At 45.8% G+C, this 14,217-nt stretch overlaps 1 protein-coding gene across 1 annotated transcript in view; it reads right to left on the reverse strand.

Annotated features, from left to right (window-relative positions):
- Window positions 1–7,847: 7,847 nt before the first annotated feature.
- The window catches only part of LOC102378470 (cytochrome b5 type B), a 12,565-nt gene continuing 6,195 nt past the window's right edge, over window positions 7,848–14,217 (reverse strand). Inside the window, exons 4-6 of the mRNA XM_025209141.1 lie at window positions 9,376–9,407; window positions 8,071–8,405; window positions 7,848–7,976 (exon numbers count right to left, since the gene is read on the reverse strand). Coding sequence (XP_025064926.1) covers window positions 8,315–8,405; window positions 9,376–9,407 — 123 coding nt within the window. The 3' untranslated portion in view covers window positions 7,848–7,976; window positions 8,071–8,314. The remainder of the gene's footprint in view (window positions 7,977–8,070; window positions 8,406–9,375; window positions 9,408–14,217) is intronic.

Genomic DNA, 14,217 nt, shown 5'->3' on the forward strand with positions numbered 1-14,217 from the left:
AAACTGAACCAAATGGAATATTTAGCAATCTATGGGTCACTTTTTGTATCCCTCATCTCTCCAAGTGCTTTACAAATAAGCTATAGGCTTTGAATAATACATATATGCAAAGATTGCTTCTTCCAGCATTCACAATATAACCACCTCCAGGCTGGAACGTAGCAGCCAGTATACCATAAATTGTTTGGCTGTGGGACATGAAGAATAGCATGCCCAACTGTAGTAATGAGGGAACATCACTAACAAAGTTGGAATTTGGCCTGGATGCTACGGGTCCCGCTGGTTCCATGGAGGCAGCTCCCATCGACTTCACTAATTCTGCGCTGACAAAAAAACAGGGTAGTCAGCCTTGAGAGTGAAAGAACCTACTTCTGCAGAAATGGGACTGTGGGGTACTTGGGGACACTTGGTATTAGTCTCTATGGACTGTGGGGCATTTGGTATTAGTCTGTGCAGGCGGTGGGGCACTTGGTATTAGCCGGGAGTGCCACCAGGAAGACTGTTCCTGCAGCAGCACAGCCGGAAGGGCCCTTCTTGTGCAGGAGTCACCACCACCGTATCCAGCAGCACCTGCTGCCATGTTTGGTAGCAGTTATTATGCATCCAGTACTACGCAAGGACTTGGCTAGTGTAATGTTTTTCCCCTCCCTGTCTTTTGAATAGACCTGAGCATTCCTCTAATTGAGCAAGGATATTCTAGTTGTCTGGTTTGGAAAGTTTAGTCTGAGTAGTTAGACTAGGACAGAGACTCAGGGGTTTTGGGGCACAAAATGCTCTTTGCACTTGTATATGTGAATACCAGCATCTGTGCAACTTGCATATATTTCATGGCTTCCTCTACCCCAACCCTGCATATATTTACTTGTCGTCAAAGGCTTTCTTTTCACTGCCAAAAAATTGTGCACTTCTTGTGGAGTAAAGTACATTAGCTATTCCTGTGTAAACATCCCACTGAATACAAGACACTGTTGTTATTAACAACAAGAGAGGGAGGTAACAGTCCTGGGCAGCAATGTAATATAAACTTGACCTTGCCAACAATAGTTAAAAACTACAGTGGGATAATATTAGTGATTTAAAAAACAAAACCGCTTTTGCAGTAGAGGCAGCTTCTCTCCAAGTTCCTTGGAACAGCAACCCTAATCTACCAACTTTGTATTACACCCGCAGAGCAGGGGCTGCTAGAAAGCTCTAGTAATACTGATCATGAAAGACAGGTGGCTATATTTAGTTTTATGTTACTAGCTGTTTATGGCATCCCTCGGACCAAGTTTGTATCGGTAGCGAATTTGCCACTTGAACGTCGCCCTTCCTGGGCAAACCAACTGAACTGTAGCAGATGTCTGCAAAATAAACTAACTGATAGGCATACCACGATAGAAAAAGTGTGAAGTTGTTCCATTTTTGGTTAGAATAAGAATGTATTGGTACCAAATCAGAACTCTGGGTAGATATGACAGCTTTTATTAGACCAACTAGATTATCTGCAAAAAACATTCCTTATTTGCAAGCTTTTGGGCACGTTCATCCTTCTTCAGGCATAGGAGAATGCAAAAATCACAAAATTTCTCCTAGGTGGAAATGAAAATTCATATTTCACATGAGAGCTGAAGGTGTTACAAGATCTCCTGGTTGGAAAAGCTCATTTTGAGCAAATTAGGCTGAGAAAAGTTAGAGCAGTCTATTTACCTAATAAAAATATCACCTCTACCCAGTTCCGATCCCTTTTGCCTGTACACCAACATGACCACAACCTGTGTCCTTGGTACAGAATCAGCCCTCACTTACAGAACACGTCACTCTCAGAGGTGACGAACTGTGATGGAAGGCATATGATAATGACTAGTTACAAAAGAAAATCACTCAGAGAAGAGGATAACGATGCCAAAGAAATCAGGAACCATTTTCAGGAGCTGGCTCCAGGAGCACTAAGTACCCTTGACCGCGGTATCTATGCAGCTCACAGGCCTGTATAGTGTACTGATGCATTACTTTAATAAAAAAAAAGTTAGTAATGGTTTTAAGATGTAGGTCACTGTAGCCTTACTATATTATGCAAGAAGGCATTAGACTTAATTGCCTGCACAGTGCCTTATCTTTGGATTACCATGTTCCTAATGTTTTGCAAGAAACAGTTTTATCCGTTGGTTGCAATGCTCTGAACAATATCTTCAGCACAGATTTAGCTGAACGGGTGCCAACCAAACATTTTTTTCCTTTCTGTGCATGGGCGGCTATGTATCACTACTATAGCAGCTAAATTCCCCCAATTTCAACCCGTACTGAAGTTCTTACCTTTAGAAATTAGGAATCTACTTCTTGAAATAGCACCAGGCAGCCTGGGAAAGTTATGGTCCTGGTCCCAAAATGCACGGGTATAACCTCAACTAAACAGGCTGGCATCAAAGGTCCTCCCCAAGCCAGGCAGGCCTCAGGGCTAGCATGGTTAAGGCATTCCAGTTTCTGTAACCAAGCAGCTGACATGGAAGCAATGCAATTCGCAGTACATCTGGTTGCTTTCAAGTCCCCAGCCCAAATCACCAGGTACCATTTACAGCTGGGTTACCTGGGGGCAGCTTCTGGTATGACTGGAGGGGGACTCAAGCTCATGCTTTGGAGCTGTAGCAAAGTGCCTTGACAGCTGAGCCAGCATGCCCCTTACAGCATGGAGTGGATGTGCCTAACATTCACTGGCAAGCGGTGCTGTTGAATGAATGAGCACTAGCCACTGCCAAGGCCAAACGAGACAACCAAAACTTATGCTATTACTGTCACTTCAGCAACTGACTTGCTCAGTCTACACCCAAATCCCTGAACATCATTTTAATTTTTAATTAAGAGGTTGAACTATTTTAAATTGCCTGGCCCAACTGTGAGAGTAGAGATTGTTCATACAGATTGCCAGAAAAATTTCCCACTTTGTAACCAACTAATGTTGACAGCAAGAGCACATGTGCATACACCTGAGGATAAGCACAGGAGGAAGTCAACAGGGACCAAAAAAGTGGCTGTTTGTTACTCATAGATGCACAAAGGAGAGGTGTCCAGTCCCGTGTCTGAAAAAGACAGACATAGCTGATGTGACGCAAGGAATTTGGAAGATGTAAAAATGAGGAATCTTGCTCAATTATAAGGAAAATACAAAAATAAGCAAAAAAGATTCAAGTCTGCAGTAAAATAACCCAGCTTTAGTGAAACATCTGACAGTTACGATACAGAACTGTGTGCTCATTAGTTGTACAGATGCTTATTAAAACCACCCCCCAAAACCAAGTATACAATGCAGTGTTAAACAGTATCAAGATACAAGAATTCACATTGTACAAGTCATTCCAACTTCAGGGCCGGGCAGCTGCTTAAATTCTTCCCACTGCCACCAGTATTTTCCTTGGATCAATTAAGATGACAAACACATTTCAAACTTGGCTCTACAGAGGCACGTATCTTGTTCCCTTTCCAGTCATCATCTTTATCAACTAAAATTCAAACAGAGATGGGAATAGATTCAAACCCGCATAACCTGGTCTTTATCGCTCACGGGGCCAATTCACTGTTACCCTTTGCATTCGGATGGTGAAGGAACTAGGTTCTTAAAGAGTCAAAAGCTACCAACAACAGTCTATTACACTGGTGCCCTGGAGACCAGTTTTAATTCGGTTACATTCATAAATAAGTGCTTTTGCTTCTGTGTACAGTAGTTTACCAGGATCCCTTTCCAAAATACCAGAAGGGAGCAGAGCTCACACACCCAGCTTTCATTTCAGCAAAATATTTTTCTTGCGCAGATGAGAGTTGAAACAGTACCTTTATTGTGTGGCAGGGCTGGTAACAAACATCTGCGGTGCGAGAAGCTCAGCGTAAAGACAAAGATTTGTTTAGGAAAAAAAATTCCTGAACTAAGAGAGGTAAACAAACTTTGTTAACGCTGCTTTTGTTCATTCAAAAAGTGTTAAACCTAAGTGGGTCCGTCACCAGGTGAACTGAAAAGAAGAGGATGAACCCCAATAACCCCTGCTCCAAAAGGAAGTGCTTATGAAAGATCCAGGCAGACTGCAGTCAGGCTCATGTTAGTGCCAGCAACAACTAGGTGTGTTCCTGCTCCAGTTTTCCATCGTGACCAGCAGCATCCTTGCATTTTAGTTCTAGGCCGTGCCACATGCCTACCAGAGAACGTCATCTGGATGGATCTGTGGAACAAGAGGGACTAGTGCACAATCTGTAAATGAATCCCACTGTACTGGAACCAGGCCTCCAGCAGCAGAAGATACATGCACTGGCTGAACATGTCCCTCTTCTCCCCCTTTCCCCAGGAAATCAGGGGCAACTCAGTGCAGCCAACTCCAGAGCATTAGTGGTAAAGCCTCGTTCCAAGGCTAACGGCAACAGCATCTGTGAAATACCATCATTGTGCAGGCTCAGAGCAAACGGAGAAAGACTTGAAATTCTCATTTAAAATACAAATCACAGTATGTCTTATTAGAAGAAGCCTAGGAGGGAAGATAACTCCTTATTAAATGATAACTAATTGTTCCTCCATTTTTTAAAGGCAAAGAGTCATAGGAAGAATGGATAACAAACCCTTATTGCTCTTAACAAATAAAGAAGTCACCCACCAAGTAACCGTCTGTCAAGAAGCTACATCACAGGGCACGAGACAGATATTTGTGGCTTTACCTCCAACCCACATATTATCAGTCTCATCAGCAGGGACAGACAATAAATGCTCCCCGGACCACCAGGAGACCTTGCTGGCTCAGTGACGGTGGCTCTAGCTGTCTGTTAATATAGTGTTAGACTGAGGGGAGAGTTTCAGTAGAGTGGACGTTTAGTTCTCACTGTGCAAAGTTTATTCTGTGTAGACTGTTAAAAACAAGTGCAACAGAGGAAAAAAGCCTGGTTGGTCCTTCACTGCAAGGACACAGAATTGGGTGAGAGCCGAAAGGTGCCGGGGTTATGTCTACACCAGTAGCTAGGCCTGTGCCCAAGCACACAGATGTGGACCATCTCCACTGTAAACCCTGCAAGCCCAGCTTGGCCCCGGGAGCTCTAATGAACTTCCAGGTACGAGATCGAACCCACCTCCGCTGATCCACACCTGCAGGATCTGGGACTCACCCAGTCACACAGGCACCAAGCACAGAAAGTTGGCCAGCAGCAATCCCACCATTCCCTGTTCCCGATTTCTGGCTCTCCTGCACCCCACATCCTTTTTCTCCTGCCAGAAGACTGTTGGTGTAGTCCGTACAGCTACCACAGTTGCAGACCAAATCCTAGAGGGAACCTGGGAGATATCTGCACATTGTGCTCATGAAATAAGCAGCACAGTGTGAATGGTTTTGGTGCAGACTACAAGGTAGGAAATTCACAGAAAAGCAGGGGGGGGGTTGGCGAGCACGACCAAGGCAAACCCCAAATACTGGTGTAGAAATAACCTGAATTATCCTGCGAAGCTAAGGATAAGAACACTTGAATAATGCTACTGGCACAGGACCCTTACCTGGGATAGCGTTTCTGGTTTATCAGTCGCAGTTACATGCAGCTGGCAAGAGATCTTAGCCTAGTGACCCAGGGAAATAGAGGTTCTCATCCCACACAGTGGAAAGGAGACTAAAACCTGATATACAGACATTATTAGTAGCAAGCACGATTTTAGTTTTCTGCTTGAATGATAAATGCTGTTTTTAGAAATAAGGGTATTCCAACCTAGAAAATATTAAATATGCTGCTTATAACAAGTAGGTGTGACAATTCCTTCCATCCCATATGCTCTCATTGGCTGTGGAGAAACCTCCTTGGCTAATATAATTATGCAGTGTATAAAGGTCAGAAAGGACCATAGTAAATCAGTCTCATCACACTTCTCTGGGAGCTCATGTTCAGTTTCTTATCCATCATGACCCCCAAAGTCCTTTACAGAACTATTGTAGCCTGTCCTTCATTTCTACCTGCAGGAATTGATATTTGGCCACATTTAGACACGCTGTTTGATTGTGTGCAGCTCCCCGGTCAATCTAGATGTCGGCGATTTGTCCTCTTCATTGTGTGCCATTCCCCCAGTCTTTCAGTTTTTTACAAACGTCGTTACTGCTGATTATTTTTCTTTCATGTCTTTGATAAATGCCAAATAGCATAATGCCAAGAACCAACTCCTACTGGGCTCCACTAGAAACACAAGCACTTAATGAACGGTCACCTTTTATACCTGCTTTGTGATCTATCAGGTCATTTTAAATCCATGTAATGGGCCATGTTGGTTTTTGTATCGTTCTACTTTATTTATCCAAATGTCTTGCAGTACAAAGTCTCGTGCCTTACAGAAGTTTAGGCATCACATCAGGACTATTACTTTTATCAGCCAAATCTCTTGTATCAAAAGATATGTTAGTTTGAGAAGAACTGGAGAGCTATTTTCCATAAACCCAAGTTGACTGAAATGTAACCAACTCTATTTTTCTGAGCCCTGTACCACTCAGCTCTCCTTTTGTCTGTGATCTATGGGCCTGCTGACTGGATGTCATAACTCAGGCTGCCTGTTTACCTTTTATTTATGATAGGAATTGGGGAATTTGCTGGTGGGTTTAATCTGGCTTAAATTTACATCTATCTTGGAACACAACAAAAAAGCAACTGGGCTGACGTGTCCAATTTCTTTCCTTGTAGCAGTGAGCCAAGGACAGCTTGCAATGGTGGGATGCCTAAGGATTGCTAGCAGTCTTTAGCGCCATGCCACACAGACGTCAGAAGCTCCATATACCAGATCCCAGACTAACATGGCAGCTACACCCTTCTGAGTGCCCGAAAGAAGGGTCTTTAACCAAACTCCTCTTGTGTGGAATCCCAACAATAACAAAACCAAATGCTGCCATCCTGGAAGCTCAATAACTAACACCAGAGGACTTTCTCACTTACTGTGTATTGATCTCATGGCCCTGTACATTTAAAAAATGACACTTGAATTCCCTGAGGTTAAGTCAGCTAAACCACAATGCAAGGAAGTGTGCTACCTGCACAGGAGGAGGAAAGAAGAACAAGGAGCTAGACTGATCTATCTATCTACACACACACGCATGCACACACACACACACGCTTTACATATGGGAGAAAAGCATGCAACAAAAGAGAAGCAATGGAGCAAAGAAGGCATTTCTCACCTGCTAAGATACTCTATTGAAAACCAGTGTCAGAGCAATGGTAAAGAGAACCACTGGGGGATGTTAGAACCAGAACACCAATTCCCTTTTCCTATAAGTTGCTCTGTTATGTCAATCACAAGCATTACTTCTGTTCCCTCTGTGCTGTAGGTCAGGAAAGAATAAGGCCTGGCAATCCACAAAACACTTTTTTTCCTTGTATGGGGCCAACTACACAACAGACAGTGGTGGAACATCACATTCCAGTTCCAGTCCCAAGAGCATCATATGTTGCTCCCAAGCTAGGAGACTTACGTCTTCTTCCTGTTTTGGTCCTGCTTAGCCCCACATTTTAGATAGGGCTGAGCTTTTTCTGAAGTACATGCGGCAGACCAGGAGCTCAGGAACAGACAGAAGACCTCTGTTCAAAGAGGTCAGTTATCAGAGCTGTTTCCTAATATTACTGCACGTAGCAAAAGCAGGCAGGGGAGCTGGGGCCCCAGGTATGACAACTGTGAGCTCTCATTTTACAGGACAGGCAGGTTAGAAGGGACAGGTACAAATACTACAAAGTGAACTGGAGCATTTTTAAAAGATACAAACATCTATTTGCTTAATCGTTTAAAACCAGACACATACAGAAAAAGGCAGCGAGAGCAAACAATTTCCTGCTGCTCTTGTTATTCTTGCCTGCATGCACCAGGAAAGCAGTATTACTAGTCAGTCCTAGAACGTCTTTGCTGGATAGGACAGGAGACAGTTGGCAGTTTCTCTCTGATGACACTCATATGAAGGACTGAAGCAATTCACAGGCTCACACACTAGCAGCTGTTTCATGTTCTCTGGCTTAACAAAAAAAGGCATTGAAAGAAAAGTTGCCCATAACTTACAGAAAGAGAAAGAAAGAGAGAGAGAGAGAGATGCATGCACGAACACGTACTGGAATAGTAGGAAGTTGCACTTGCTCCATGCACCACAAGGAATGTGGGTCCCAGAGTTAGGACAGACACTGCCTGACAATAACTTGGCTCTGCAGGCATCAGCGTTGCTAACAGACTCAGAGCTAAAAACAAAATATGCAAGGTTTAAGGCAACCAAAATCCCACAACTGCTGTGTGCGTGCATACACTGCCTCTCATTCTTGTGCGTTCACTCATGCTTCTCAAAGTTCCAGCGAGGCCAATTCAAGAGGACTTCCCATCCAACATGTAATAGCGATACATTAAACCTATGACCAGGGCTCCAAGGAGGGGGATTAGCCATGTTGACCAGGAACTAAAGGGAAAAAACCCCCACACACAAGACAAAAAACAGAAGAAAGCAGCAAGTTAATAATTTATTTAACATACCCTACATTCATGACTGCCTGGATCTAGCAAATTCTCAATCCTCTCATAGTAGTCGGTGAGAGACCAAATACCTAGACACCAGTAGGGGCTCACCTTCAGCAAGACTGACTTCTCAGCCAGTATCCTCATGGAAGGGTAAAATTTAGGCACCTCTCCTGATTCAGTGCTACAGAGAACTCCCCTCGTCCCTGGTGGACCCACAATGTGCACATCTAAGTGCCACTTTAACAACAGGGCACAAATCTGTGGTGTTCGCCTAAATCAACCCCACTATGGAATAGAATAGACTGCAGCCACAGCCGAATAAGGTGATGGTGTGGACCAGAGAGTGTAGATCTAGGATGAAAGGAGGCTCCTTTTGGACAGGATGGAGCTCAGTGCGGAGGGACCTGTCCACAAGGACTAACTACTTCTCCATGTTAAAGTGGTGACCTACAGCTCTGGGTTATCTTGCATTCAGTCAGTCTAAAAATAGTAGCTCTGCATTTGAGTTCTGGGATTTCTACTTCGCCCACTGAACAAGACAGATGTGCCCCAGATCAGTGTTTCTCAATCTGAGTCACAACCCAAAAGTGGGGTGCAAAAATATATGAAAGGGTTGCGAACAAACTCTACAAATGGATTCTCCTTTAAAGGAGCAAAACATGGGAAACCATGGGTATTCCCTGGCAGGCTGGCAGAGCTCCAGCCTGCAAGGGGCTGCTTGGGCTCCCCCACCCCACACACTGGGGGCCTGGGTGTGGGGGGCAGCAGGTTGGGAGCGAGGGTACTGGGCTGGGATTGGCCACTGATTTTACAAGTGGATCCTGGTCCAAAAAAGGTTGAGAACCACTGCCCTAGATGGACCACCCCTGCCCTCTCACGTTCACATTTCCATATTAAACAAGATACCATACCTGAGCTGGCTGCCAGGTGTTGCATCTGGATCCTGAGGAAGGAAGGGGGAAAAGGAAAAGACACATTATACAAATGGTGGTAACAAAGCTACAAAAGGAAGGGGGAGGTGATGCAGAATAAACCTCCCACTCGCCCTTCCCCACACTTCATCACCGCGGGCATTTTGTTCCCTCCTCCTCCTCCTCCTGGTCCTCAGTCTGACCTATTATGTAAGCACAAGCTTGTTCTAGATCCATCCAACATCTGTCAAGGTGACTTATTCAATCTGCTGCATGCACAGTGGAGGAGAACGTGTGGATCCCCCAGGTCTGAGACAAATCTCTCACCTGTGAGCCTTTCCCCAAAGTGATGTTCCCCTGGACCATCTCATTTGCAGTCACTCTAGCACACATCGCCATCTTTCCCATCACTCAAACATATGACCTAGGACATTTCAACCCCTCCTCTGCACGTGTCTCACTTATCCAGGCAGCCTTCCTAATGTCCAGACAACTGCCACTCATTCCGGCTGCCTTCATCTCCTGTCTTGATGACGGCTCCTCCTGTGCGGCCTCCATGACATATCACTGCTGCTCTCTAAACTAGTCAAGATGGCCTCCTGTTATTCGACCCGTATCATGTGTTCCTTCTGCAAGTCCCTATGCTACATACCCCACTTCTACCATGTCACATTTAACCTTATCCTTCACCTCCAAGTCTCTTCATAACTCTGTCCCTCCCTCCCCCACATTGTTTCTGTGGGCTCCATCGTTATACCGCTGATCTGCCGTGTGTCTGTCCCTTCCCAGAAACATCTTTGCAATTGCAGCCATGTCACTCTGTGTTAATGGTGCACCTTCTTTGACCTCATTTTCAAGCCTACTTCCCTCTCCTTCAAATCATCCCAAGACATGTCTTCCAGGGTACCTACAAGTGTCCAGTCAGCTGTTCATGCCTGGGACAGGGTGCACATGGCTGGGCCCTAGCACACACGCATTTTTTAAAGCAAGTCTGAGTCACAAGCACTGAACTCATAAGACAGGACGGATGCTCAAAACCAGCCAGTCTGTAAATGTCTGTACGTGCAAGCCACAGCACTGGCCTTTGGTGGCATGACAGTTTTCCACAGTATAAAAATACTACATTTTCTTTGGCTCCATGAAAATGATGGAGTGACCAGAGATCTTGTTTTCATGTTAAAGAGCATGAGAAGAAGAGGACCATCCACAGCGTGAAGTACAGAGAATGGAGCATCTGTACAACACTTCTCCTTTCACGGCTCCTTCGTCATCCTCTGCCAGTCCCTCTACACTTCTACCCAACACGTTGCACTTAACCATTTATGCTATATTTGAAAGTCAGTGACCAGAATGGGCACTGGTTTAGAGGCAGGGTACCACCATCATTAGAAGAAAGTGATGCAAAGCTGGCAGCATATTTTTATCATCCACTTTCTGCATTATTTTCTATCTTGTTGTTTCTAACACCACCTGTTTGTTCTGCCTTCTGTATCTCACTGGACCGTGCTACTTCCCTGCCTGAGGCCTAACAGAGCAGCTGGACACCCGGGGCAGTGCAATGCACAGAGGCAGCAGCAACTTCTAGATGCTACCGTGTTGCCGATGCAGCTGCTGCCCATCGCTCTGCCTTAGTTATGCTACTGCTGCCTACAACAGAGCAGAAAGCTTTCTCCTGAGATGATCCTACAAATTCAGAACCCAGCGGGAGAAGGGATTAGATTTCTCCTGTTCCCCACACAACATCATCTTAAATATAGCCAAGTGAATTTCTATTTGTCAGGGAGCTGCCCAGCCCTTAAATTTCTTAGGACTCCACAGAGATCCACTGTTTTGACATATGTAATTAGCAGTACTCTGTATAATTACTGCATTTACCCAATCCAGGATGACTTTGAATAAGATGGCTCTCCCCTCAATAATTAGATTCTATACACGGAAAATTATAAATTTGTTATAATTTCCTATGTACAGAATCAAATTACTGAAGGGTTGCCTTAAACTTGTCCGTCCGTCCCCCCTACCGCTGTGATGGGGAAAGCATCCATGTGGGGGAGGAGGGCAGCCTGACTCTCCATCTGGTGTCCCTCCATTCGCGGACACCCTCACCCCACAGACCCACATTGCCACCCAGCTCCTGGACCAGGATCCACCGCAGCTGCTGCCGACTCCAGGCTGTGGCCCTGCCCCCGGTGCCAGGGTTGCAGCAGCCACCTGCCTCGGGCTGATACCTGAATCCAAGATGGGTCCCCCGGGGAAACCTCATCTTGGATTTGAGTAAATGCAGCACCATGCCCAGACTGGTACCCACTGCTACGTACACTGTAGTCAGGCTCTGCATCCATTTATGAAAAAGAGTTGAAACAGAAGGATCTGGAAGGCATAACCTTTCAGTTCTTCCATCTCACCAAGCCCGGGTACGACCTGGCTTGAACTACCCTTTCCAAGGCTGGTTGTAGCAAACAAACCCTCCCAGGAGAGGCTTAAGCTGCTTCTCCCTTCAGAACACTGCTAGTTCCTTTACTGCTTCGTGGTGCCAGGCTACTGGCAGTAGCCCCGCTCTGAATGATTTCTAATGAAAATGTTGTCTAAGGCAGAGTGTTAGGAGCCAAGCCTCCAAGCCAAGCATGAAAAGAAGCCAACTGCAAGGCACATATTTAACTCCTTAATGAGGTTGCGTCTATCATATCTTCCCCTCGTCGGGGCTCCAGTACAGTGCCCCACGCTGCTCCTGGACTATCTGAGTTTTAAGCTACATCCTAAGAGCTCAGTGTTGTTAAACACAAAATTCTTGTTCTAAGGCCAAACCCAAGCGGTTGCGCGTGTCTCCAGAGCTAAATCTAACAACACTAAGAGTTCAGTGATCGGGACACAGCGAATGATGCAAACAGGTCTGCGGTTCAAGGTGTGGAAATAACCCAGTGCTGATGTCAGGGGGGAGAGGGCACAGAGAACACTTCCCATTGCATGCTGAGGTGCCTGCTGAGCTTCAGAAGAAAACCAATTTGCTTACAAGGTTTATTTGATATCGCAGGTTTTGTGTAAACAAGAAACCACTAACTCAACTCCATGGACGAAAATGTGAGTGACTCAACTTCCTCCCTCCACGTTTAAGCTGCAGGGATCAAGGTGGGCAGCTCAGGAAGAGCGAAGCATGGAAGCAACTCCTTTGGTCAGATCAGGGACTGTTCTGAAAGACCTGAGAGCCGTGTCTAGCCCCCCTCAGCTGGAGTACCCAACCTGCCCTTGTGTAACATGGGGCTGTCTTCCTGTTTGCCAAGCACCAACAGGACATTCAGCGCTACGCGAAACATAAAAATAAGGACAGATGATCAGTTCTTGGGCCCAAGGACTAGCAGACCAATGCAGAGCAAGTAGGACAGAACTGGGAGGTTCGAACAGAAGGGAATAACGTGAGGTGACTTAACAAGGTTTGTGTTTTGTTTTAAAGTCTTATTTCTTGCACTTGGCACAGAAAACTAAAGTCCTTGGGAAGGATTTAGAATGAGCCAAGTGCGACTGCCTGCTGGCCAAGGCTGGGAGGGTATTCCACACACAGCACAGGCAGCAGCATGCCTCCAGGAACCACCCACACTCAAAGAAAGTCAGCTCTCTTTTCCCTTCTGTCTGCTGGTGGGTTTCTTCATTAGGGTTAGCCAAGGGAAGGGCAGCTCAAGCTAGCCAATGCAGTTAGAAGTGAGTGGTATAGTTAGGCCAATGCACTGGCTTTTCACATCACTTCCTTTATTTCAACTCGTTTCAGCACAGAAACACAGCCGAGTGCTATAGGAACAGACTTCCAGCAGAGAATTGGCATTTCCTGGTTTCCGTGGATGAAGAACTGAGGGGACATTTATTTATATGCCGTCCTTCTCAACGAAGGCTCAGAGTGACTTGCAACAAAAGAAAAAAAATAAATTATAAAATAGGAGAGAGAGCAGAACAAGACAACTTAAAAACCAAGCATCCCTTTGTGAAAATAAACCAGGTTCCAAAGCATCACGCTGTCATGAGCAGAAGGACCCAGGGAACAGAAAGGCAAGAGTCTCCTGCAGCCCCCCTTCTCCTTACAGCAGAAGTCTGAACCAGGCAGGAAGCCTTCTGGTAACTCCGACAGATTCACTGTGACAAGGGAGACTCACTTAACTCCAGGCCAGACATGAAGGCAGACAAAATGGCTCTGGCCAGAGCAAAATTTGGTGTGCACAGAAGCTAGACGTAGATGCGACCAAATGAAGTAGATAAGGTGTGCCAGGATGTGTCCATTGCTCTTGTGGGACAACACACGACATCTTCCCTGCTTACAGATCCCCCAGACATTTTGGAGCACATCTCCAGAAGAGGGGAAAGCTGGGCAGGCGCTCTCAGGGCTTGAGGGGCCCAATCCTATGTGGGAATTAAGGGGTGGGTGGGATCGAGCCCCTCAAGTCCTCAGAGTGCCTACCCAGCTCTGAGCTGTCCGCACTCTCATGCCATAAAGCCAACAGACCCAATAAAGCAGTGGAAACTATTACCACCTCTGTCACAGCCACAAATGTGGGACACGTGTGCCATGACAAAAAGTATAGATGTCTGTCTGCTTATCCTTTGTGCTGGCAGAAGAACTGTTATGGCAGCACAAAGACAGTCTGTTTGCCACCAGAGAGAGGAACCGAGAGGCAGACAAGCCTATGGAGCAGGTCTGAGGAGTCTGCTGGAGCAGAGTGTGCATATCAGCAGCTTCCTATCCACAGAACATCGGGTTCAAGGTTACAGTCTGCCTAAAGACACTTCCCTTTTCCGTGAACAACTCGTACCCCCAGCGGCTGGAGGGGCAGGGTGGCAGCGGCAGCAGGAGCTCCTGTA

This window comes from Alligator sinensis, unplaced genomic scaffold (assembly GCF_000455745.1).
Source record: "Alligator sinensis unplaced genomic scaffold, ASM45574v1 scaffold255_1, whole genome shotgun sequence".
NCBI lineage: Eukaryota > Metazoa > Chordata > Crocodylia > Alligatoridae > Alligator > Alligator sinensis.